The sequence below is a fragment of the Oncorhynchus clarkii genome, chromosome 27 (assembly GCF_045791955.1).
Source record: "Oncorhynchus clarkii lewisi isolate Uvic-CL-2024 chromosome 27, UVic_Ocla_1.0, whole genome shotgun sequence".
NCBI classification, from domain to species: Eukaryota; Metazoa; Chordata; class Actinopteri; order Salmoniformes; family Salmonidae; genus Oncorhynchus; species Oncorhynchus clarkii.
The window spans coordinates 41,995,886-42,006,170 of record NC_092173.1 but is presented as its reverse complement, the minus strand read 5'-3'; the positions used below and the strand labels follow the sequence as shown (position 1 = coordinate 42,006,170).

The 10,285-nt window shown below is 40.5% G+C and overlaps 1 protein-coding gene across 2 annotated transcripts in view; it reads right to left on the bottom strand.

The window, feature by feature from the left end:
* Positions 1-3,715: 3,715 nt before the first annotated feature.
* The window catches only part of LOC139386123 (protein-tyrosine sulfotransferase 1-like), a 77,134-nt gene continuing 70,564 nt past the window's right edge, over positions 3,716-10,285 (bottom strand). Inside the window, exons 4-6 of one of the 2 annotated variants that reach the window (XM_071131553.1) lie at positions 8,722-8,772; positions 6,458-6,518; positions 3,716-5,012 (exon numbers count right to left, since the gene is read on the bottom strand). In XM_071131553.1, coding sequence (XP_070987654.1) covers positions 6,483-6,518; positions 8,722-8,772 — 87 coding nt within the window. In that variant the 3' untranslated portion in view covers positions 3,716-5,012; positions 6,458-6,482. The remainder of the gene's footprint in view (positions 5,013-6,457; positions 6,519-8,721; positions 8,773-10,285) is intronic. The other variant, XM_071131554.1, reaches the window with a different exon arrangement.

Sequence of the window (10,285 nt, the reverse complement as noted above, 5' to 3'; positions counted from 1 at the left end):
AGTGCACTGCTTTTGACCAGGGCCAATAGGGTTCCAATTTGGGCCATTGACATCCTTACTAGTCTCCAGTAGCTTCAAATAATAACCTGCACCCTTATTTCCAAAATGGCTGTCATGGAGTGGTTTCCTACAGTGACCACACCTCACTGCCCAGTCTTCCCCAATCCTGAGGTGTTGTGGGTGGAAAAAAAATCAGCTTCTTGGAATGGACAGCGCCCATTACAGGGCGATAGTAGTGTGGAATGTGGAATGATTCTAAAATGGAACCTTATAATTCCCTTTATTCATGGGTTGATACCCCAGCTGAGCATTCTACTCAAGGCAGTCACAATGGGTGTCGATGAGGATCTATTCTGACAGCATGGAAACACGACTGCATTTCAAAAGGAGGCAAATAATTAGTAGGACACAGCTTTTGTCATCGTTGTCATGTCACCAGATTGACTTTAGATACAGTATATCTTTAGCTTAACTAGCTAATTTTGAGGGGAGAGCACCAACATTTTTATTTTTTTTGCTAGCTAACGTTAGCATTGCTAGCTATTTCTGACAAACTTTGCTAGCTCATGGGCAACATTGCCATCTCTAAAGTCAACTTGACATCATACTGATGGCAAAGTTGTTTTATACAAATTATTTGTCTACTTTAGCGATGCCAATCGTATTTCCAGGCCACTGTAGTGTAAATATGACTTAACAGTCATAAGCCCCCTTTCAGACTGAGCATTAGCCATCACCCCATTACTGTACCAGCAAGTACATTTGCTTCTGCCCAGAGTACCCCTGAAGCACCTACCTAACCCCTTATTTCACCAGTAAGCCTATGTATGGGCTCATGAGATTTCAAGTACTGTACCCCCTGTGAATAGGCCAAGTAGCCCTAGTTGAGAACCACTAGTGAAGGGAATGGGGTTCCATTTGAAACACACATGGTTTAAGTACAGTAGATGTCACTACACACGTGGGTCGTTTATGATTGCAGTGGGAAAGTTTAGTAGCCTGGGATCATGACTGATTTTGTGATACTTCGCTGCTGTTACAATGTTGAGTGCAGCGTTTCAGTCTTGGTTGAAACCGGGCTAGATTTGAGGCCCTCAGGAGAGCCATTTTCTTCCAATCAGGACCAAAGCCTCAAAACAGCCTGCCCCCTTGAGGTATGATGACCAGGTGCAATTTCATACCGTATCGCAAAGACTGTTTATTAGGTGTGATAAATATTTTTTTTTATTTTTTAAACCACGTCATTTAATTCTAGATTATAATTTACTGTGCAATTTCTGTTTGAGTATCAATGTAATCTCTCACATCTATAATGACTGCTGTAAATAAATACCCCCCCCCCACCCCCCCCCCCCCCCCCCCCCCCCCCTACCAAAAAAAAGCCCAATATTTCTATGAGGACAGTATACCGTATTTTAAAATCTATTTTATATGTCTGGGTTATAGAGCAGCGTGTATTTCAGAATGCTGATTGATGTGTATAACAATCCTGGTTACTGTGTATAATTGAATGCTGGTTACACTTTGTTGACTGTTACTGTTTTCTCAATGTTGTGCCACTGATGGTGAATAAGGAACAAAAAATAATAATAATAATTTAAAAATTATATATTTATTTTGTTTTGAAAAGCCAACCATTTGAATTGCAGATTAGGTATTGTATGTAAAAGGATGTATCTTTTGCCTTGAATGTGATGTATTACTAAAAACACAGTTTAATCCTTATTATTAAAACATTTTAATAACTGGGAGGCGACCGTGTCTGTTGTAACTCATTTGAAACAGGTACAGCGGGGCAAAAAAGTATTTAGTCAGCCACCAATTGTGCAAGTTCCCCCACTTAAAAATATGAGAGAGGCCTGTAATTTTCATCATAGGTGCACTTAAAAAAATAAGTATTTGGTCAATAACAAAAGTTTCTCAATACTTTGTTAAATACCCTTTGTTGGCAATGGCAGAGGTCAAACATTTTCTGTAAGTCTTCACAAGGTTTTTACACACTGTTGCTGGTATTTTTGCCCATTCCTCCATGCAGATCTCCTCTAGAGCAGTGATGTTTTGGGGTTGTTGCTGGGCAACACGGACTTTCAACTCCCTCCAAAGATTTTCTATGGGGTTGAGATCTGGAGACTGGCTAGGCCACTCCAGGACCTTGAAATGCTTCTTACGAAGCCACTCCTTCGTTGCCCGGGCGGTGTGTTTGGGATCATTGTCATGCTGAAAGACCTAGCCACGTTTAATCTTCAATGCCATCTTCAATGCCCTTGCTGATGGAAGGAGGTTTTCACTCAAAATCTCACGATACATGGCCCCCCATTCTTTCCTTTACACGGATCAGTCATCCTGGTCCCTTTGCAGAAAAACAGCCCCAAAGCATGATGTTTCCACCCCCATGCTTCACAGTAGGTATGGTGTTCTTTGAATGCAACTTAGCATTCTTTGTCCGCCAAACACGACGAGTTGAGTTTTTACCAAAAAGTTATATTTTGGTTTCATCTGACCATATGAAATCTCCCAATCTTCTTCTGGATCATCCAAATGCTCTCTAGCAAACTTCAGACGGGCTTGGACATGTACTGGCTTAAGCAGGGGGACATGTCTGGTACTGCAGGATTTGAGTCCCTGGCGGCGTAGTGTGTTACTGATGGTTGGCTTTGTTACTTTGGTCCCAGCACTCTGCAGGTCATTCACTAGGTCCCCCCATGTGGTTCTGGGATTTTTGCTCACCGTTCTTGTGATAATTTTGACCCCACGGGGTGAGATCTTGCGTGGAGCCCCAGATCGAGGGAGATTATCAGTGGTCTTGTATGTCTTCCATTTCCTAATAATTGCTCCCACAGTTGATTTCTTCAAACCAAGCTGCTTACCTATTGCAGATTCAGTCTTCCCAGCCTGGTGCAGGTCTACAATTTTGTTTCTGGTGTCCTTTGACAGCTCTTTGGTCTTGGCCATAGTGGAGTTTGGAGTGTGACTGTTTGAGGTTGTGGACAGTTGTCTTTTATACTGATAACAAGTTCAAACAGGTGCCATTAATACAGGTAACGAGTGGAGGACAGAGGAGCCTCTTAAAGAAGAAGTTACAGGTCTGTGAGAGCCAGAAATCTTGCTTGTTTGTAGGTGACCAAATACTTATTTTCCACCATCATTTGCAAATAAATTCATAAAAATCCTACAATGTAATTTTCTGGATTTCTTTCCTTCATTTTGTCTGTCATAGTTGAAGTGTACCTATGATGAAAATTACAGGCCTCTCTCATCTTTTTAAGTGGAAGAACTTGCACAATTGGTGGCTGACTAAATACTTTTTTGCCCCACTGTACATCCCAAAAATCACACGTTATTCCCCTTTATAGTGGACTACTTTTGACCAGAGTGCTTTCTCATCCCCCTACTAGGTTGCCCCGACCACTTCTATTGATTTTAAGATATTGCTAAAAGTTATGATGTTTTTAGCATCTGTTTACAGAAAACCTAACCATAGATTACAGTGGCCCATAGGCTACTTTAATCGTGAGAACCAATCGAACATCAAGTTGTAAAAAAAATTCTGAACTTCCCCTTTAAACATTTATATTTCTTAAGGTATTTGGTCTCGTCTTCCTGACTTGAAACCTTCTTCTTTTCTCTCTCTCTCTCTCTCTCCGTGGCTGTGGCTTACGGCCATACTCCTCCTCTTTCACAATAGCATTCACAAAAACACACACTGAACAACCGGTTTACAAAATGCCATCTTTATCACTGTCGATACTTAAAAACAGATCTTGTACATCCGTACCCATGGAATTGCACTATAGAAAAGGCATGAAAAACAAACATTAAAATAGATATTGCATCGTCAAAAAGAAAAATGTCATCCATAAATACATCACTCGCTTTTTTTTTAATGTTTAAGTCCACTGTATTTTCTTACAACAGAATCACAGATTTATATATTTATATTTATAGCCAGGAGAAATCATTTAAAAGAAGAAAAAAAACATTTGGATGAGCATGGTGTCACGAGAATTGTTTTTCAAAATTCCGGTAACTTTCAAAAATATTTCCATGTTTTTCCAGAAATCCTGGTTGTTGGATCTCAGGAATCTCCCAACTGGGATTTTTTTGGAAAATCTAGGAAATTGGGGAAATGTTGCAACCCTCGACAAGAAAGATAGTAACATAGACATTCTCTGGTCACCATTTTGTGACAAATGCATCATTTGTTTACAGTACGAACATCAAAAGGCCAAGAGAGTTCTCCACAAAGCCAGTGTGGAATACGGTTATATCCATGTTATACACTATGACCAAAAGTATGTGGACACCTGCTCGTAGAACATCTCATTCCAAAATCACGGGCATTAATATGGAGTTGGTCCACTGATCCAGAGTCCAATGGCGGCGACCTTTACACCACTACAGCCGACGCTTGGCATTGCGCACGGTGATGTTAGGCTTGCGTGCGGCTGCTCTGCCACGGAAACCTGTTTCATGAAGCTCCCCTGACGAACAGTTCTTGTGCTGAAGTTACTTCCAGGGGCTCGTGAGTGAGTGTTTGCAACGATTTTTACGCGCTTCAACACTCGGCGGTCCTTTTTTACGCGCTTCAACACTCGGCGGTCCAGTTCTGTGACCTTGTGTGGCCTACCATTTCGTGGCTTTGACGTTGATTCCTCCAAGATGTTTCCACTTCATAATAACAGCACTTACAGTTGACCGGGGCAGCTCTAGCAGGGCAGAAAGGTGGCATCCTATAACAGTGCCACGTTGTAAGTCACTGAGCTCTTCAGTTCGGGGCCATTCTACTGCCAATGTTTGTCTATGGAGATTGCATGGCAGTGTGCTCGATTTTATACACCTGTCAGCAACAGGTGTGGCTGAAATAGCCGAATCCACTAATTGGAAGTGATGTCCACATACTTTTGTATATATAGCGTATGTGTTTGTGTGTGTGTGTCCATTGTAGAGTACTGAGGTCCCCAAAAAGTGGTGGTGAGTGTATTGGATGTCTGTCCATCGGTGCCCCGTCTTGTCTGAAACACACAGCACAGTCATTAGAGGTCTCACTCAGACACTGTATTTCACAATCAAAGGGAACTACCAGAAAGGTTGTGAATGTATCCCAAATGGCACACTATTCCCTATTTAGTACCCTATTCCCTATTTAGTACCCTATTCCCTATTTAGTGCACTACTTTTTGACCAGAGCTCTATTCCCTATTTAGTGCACTACTTTTGACCAGAGCCCTACTCCCTATTTAGTGCACTACTTTTTGACCAGAGCCCTATTCCCTATTTAGTGCACTACTTTTTGACCAGAGCCTATTCCCTATTTAGTACCCTATTCCCTATTTAGTGCACTACTTTTTAACCAGAGCCCTATTCCCTGTTTAGTGCACTACTTTTTCACCAGAGCCCTATTCCCTAATTAGTACCCTATTCCCTATTTAGTGCACTACTTTTTGACCAGAGCCCTATTCCCTATTTAGTGCACTACTTTTGACTAGAGCCAGATGGTAGAGTGACAGAGCAACAGAGAGACTGAGAGACATGAAGGGGTTCTGGTGACTATTGACATCGAGCCCTATGGGTCCTAGTCAAAAGTAGTGCACTATATAGGGTGCCATTTGGGATGCCGGCGTAGTCGATACAGCCCTCTCACCATCGATGCTCTACTTAAAACACTTTTCCCCTAAACCTCTCCTCTAGCCCCCCCCCCCCCCACAGCCATTTCCCTAAACCTCTCCTCTAGCCCCCCCCCCCCCCCACAGCCATTTCCCTAAACCTCTTTTCTAGCCCCCCCCCCCCCCCCCCCACAGCCATTTCCCTAAACCTCTCCTCTAGCCCCCCCCCCCCACAGCCATTTCCCTAAACCTCTCCTCTAGCCCCCCCCCCCCCCCCAGCCATTTCCCTAAACCTCTCCTCTAGCCCCCCCCCCCCACAGCCATTTCCCTAAACCTCTCCTCTAGCCCCCCCCCCCCCCCCACAGCCATTTCCCTAAACCTCTCCTCTAGCCCCCCCCCCCCCCACAGCCATTTCCCTAAACCTCTCCTCTAGTTCCCTCCACACCTGATTTGGATCTGGTATGGTTTTTGAAAACAGCAATTATCAACAAGCTTGTGATTAGAACGATGTTGAAACTGTGTCTGTTTTTTCTTCATACAGGTGTAAATAGATGCAGCTAGAGGACAGTGATGTTAAGTTGAGTTCAGTCCTAATACCACGCATCCACAATGGGTCTTAAATGGCATCCTATTCCCTATATAGTGCACTACTTTTGACTAGGACCCATTTGGGAATCAACTTGCGATTGGCTTATACTACACCACCTGTGATTGGCTTATACTACACCACCTGTGATTGGCTTATACTACACCACCTGTGATTGGCTTATACTACACCACCTGTGATTGGCTTATACTACACCACCTGTGATTGGCTTATACTACACCACCTGTGATTGGCTTATACTACCCACCTGTGTGGCATGTTGGTTGCTCCTCCTAACTGGGGTTCGGTTTCTCTGGAGTCTTCTGAAGCTGGAGGGGAAGGAGAAATACTCGTCAGACTTGTAGGCATTATGGGAATTCTCTCGTCTGGGACTAGAGGAGAGGGGATGTTTCATTACGAGAGGAGATCAAATCCGATCAGAGTGGGAATGTGTTGGAAATCAATCATTTGTGCCAAAAGGTATGAACTGTTGAAAGAAGTCAAATTCATCATGGCTCTGCTTACACACACACACACACACACACACACACACACACACACACACACAGTGTTCACATGCAATGTGTTGCTGGCAGCTCGTTATGTGTGCTTGCTGCCACATGGTGGCAGTGGTACTCTTCCTTCCAACAGAACACATCAGTCTGGTGACAAAGAGAAGAACAGGAGACGGAAAATAACAAGAGCGCGCGAACCGCTAACCGCTAATGTGGGGAGGACGCATTCCAAAAACATGAACACACGGTGAGAAATGAGACCGGAGAACAACAGTCAGACTACAGTACAGCAGACAGCGAGGTCAAAGCATACGCAGAATGTCATTATGACCAACAATACAAATGAAGAGAATGAGACCGGAGAACAACAGTCAGACTACAGTACAGCAGACAGCGAGGTCAAAGCATACGCAGAATGTCATTATGACCAACAATACAAATGAAGAGAATGAGACCGGAGAACAACAGTCAGACTACAGTACAGCAGACAGCGAGGTCAAAGCATACGCAGAATGTCATTATGACCAACAATACAAATGAAGAGAATGAGACCGGAGAACAACAGTCAGACTACAGTACAGCAGACAGCGAGGTCAAAGCATACGCAGAATGTCATTATGACCAACAATACAAATGAAGAGAATGAGACCGGAGAACAACAGTCAGACTACAGTACAGCAGACAGCGAGGTCAAAGCATACGCAGAATGTCATTATGACCAACAATACAAATGAAGAGAAGCAGATGGGAAATTGTGTAAACAGATTTCCAACGAACAGCGGACACTATTTTGCCACTAATAAAGATAATATAGATAAAGATAAAGATAATATAGATAAAGATAGAGATAATATAGATAAAGATAAAGATAATATAGATAAAGATAGAGATAATATAGATAAAGATAGAGATAATATAGATAAAGATAGAGATAATATAGATAAAGATAGAGATAATATAGATAAAGATAGAGATAATATAGATAAAGATAAAGATAATATAGATAAAGATAAAGATAATATAGATAAAGATAGAGATAATATAGATAAAGATAGAGATAATATAGATAAAGATAGAGATAATATAGATAAAGATAGAGATAATATAGATAAAGATAGAGATAATATAGATAAAGATAAAGATAATATAGATAAAGATAAAGATAATATAGATAAAGATAGAGATAATATAGATAAAGATAGAGATAATATAGATAAAGATAAAGATAATATAGATAAAGATAAAGATAATATAGATAAAGATAGAGATAATATAGATAAAGATAGAGATAATATAGATAAAGATAGAGATAATATAGATAAAGATAGAGATAATATAGATAAAGATAAAGATAATATAGATAAAGATAATATAGATAAAGATAGAGATAATATAGATAAAGATAGAGATAATATAGATAAAGATAAAGATAATATAGATAAAGATAGAGATAATATAGATAAAGATAGAGATAATATAGATAAAGATAAAGATAATATAGATAAAGATAGAGATAATATAGATAAAGATAAAGATAATATAGATAAAGATAGAGATAATATAGATAAAGATAGAGATAATATAGATAAAGATAAAGATAATATAGATAAAGATAAAGATAATATAGATAAAGATAGAGATAATATAGATAAAGATAAAGATAATATAGATAAAGATAGAGATAATATAGATAAAGATAAAGATAATATAGATAAAGATAGAGATAATATAGATAAAGATAGAGATAATATAGATAAAGATAAAGATAATATAGATAAAGATAAAGATAATATAGATAAAGATAGAGATAATATAGATAAAGATAGAGATAATATAGATAAAGATAGAGATAATATAGATAAAGATAGAGATAATATAGATAAAGATAAAGATAATATAGATAAAGATAGACGATGGGTGCAACTAAATCAATCAAAAAGAAAGTGATAAAAATGTTTGAGTTGAATTTGGGAAATAAAACTGCAGAACAGAACTACAGGCAGAATAGCTACTGTACCTGAGATTGTTCTCTTAGAAACTCAGGTAGCTGAAATTCACCTTTAAAGACCTGGGGAAACAAAGGACTGGTTTAGAGGTAACCTTTAACAAGACCTGCTGGAGAAACAAAGGACTGGTTTAGAGGTAACCTTTAACAAGACCTGGAGAAACAAAGGACTGGTTTAGAGGTAACCTTTAAAGACCTGGAGAAACAAAGGACTGGTTTAGAGGTAACCTTTAAAGACCTGGAGAAACAAAGGACTGGTTTAGAGGTAACCTTTAAAGACCTGCTGGAGAAACAAAGGACTGGTTTAGAGGTAACCTTTAAAGACCTGCTGGAGAAACAAAGCACTGGTTTAGAGGTAACCTTTAAAGACCTGGAGAAACAAAGGACTGGTTTAGAGGTAACCTTTAACAAGACCTGGAGAAACAAAGGACTGGTTTAGAGGTAACCTTTAAAGACCTGGAGAAACAAAGGACTGGTTTAGAGGTAACCTTTAACAAGACCCGCTGGAGAAACAAAGGACTGGTTTAGAGGTAACCTTTAAAGACCTGCTGGAGAAACAAAGGACTGGTTTAGAGGTAACCTTTAAAGACCTGCTGGAGAAACAAAGGACTGGTTTAGAGGTAACCTTTAAAGACCTGCTGGAGAAACAAAGGACTGGTTTAGAGGTAACCTTTAAAGACCTGGAGAAACAAAGGACTGGTTTAGAGGTAACCTTTAACAAGACCTGGAGAAACAAAGGACTGGTTTAGAGGTAACCTTTAACAAGACCTGGAGAAACAAAGGACTGGTTTAGAGGTAACCTTTAACAAGACCTGCTGGAGAAACAAAGGACTGGTTTAGAGGTAACCTTTAAAGACCTGGAGAAACAAAGGACTGGTTTAGAGGTAACCTTTAACAAGACCTGGAGAAACAAAGGACTGGTTTAGAGGTAACCTAATCGACTTAGTGAAAGGAAACATGCTAGCTGATGGGGAGCGTCATCGACTTAGTGCTGTTGGAGTCTGACTGGTGTGTTTTCTCATCCCTAAAAGAAACATCGACAGCCTCCTGCGACGGGTCTTGGCATGCTAGCTGATGGGGAGCGTTATTGACTTAGTGAAAGGAAACATGAGAGAGAGAGAGAGAGAGAGAGAGAGAGAGAGAGAGAGAGAGAGAGAGAGAGAGAGAGAGAGAGAGAGAGAGAGAGAGAGAGAGAGAGAGAGAGAGAGAGAGACAGACAGACAGAGAGAGAGAGACACAGAGAAAAAGAGAGAGAGAAAGAGAGAGACAGACCAAGTTTGTTGATTTCAAAAAAGCCTTCGACTCAATTTGGCATGAGGGTCTGCTATACAAACTGATGGAAAGTGGTGTTGGGGGTAAAACATACAACATTATAAAATCCATGTACACAAACAACAAGTGTGCGGTTAAAATTGGCAAAAAACACACACATTTCTTCACACAGGGTCATGGGGTGAGACAGGGATGCAGCTTAAGCCCCACCCTCTTCAACATATATATCAACGAATTGGCGCGGGCACTAGAAAAGTCTGCAGCACCCGGCCTCCCCCTGCTAGAATCTGAAGTCAAATGTCTG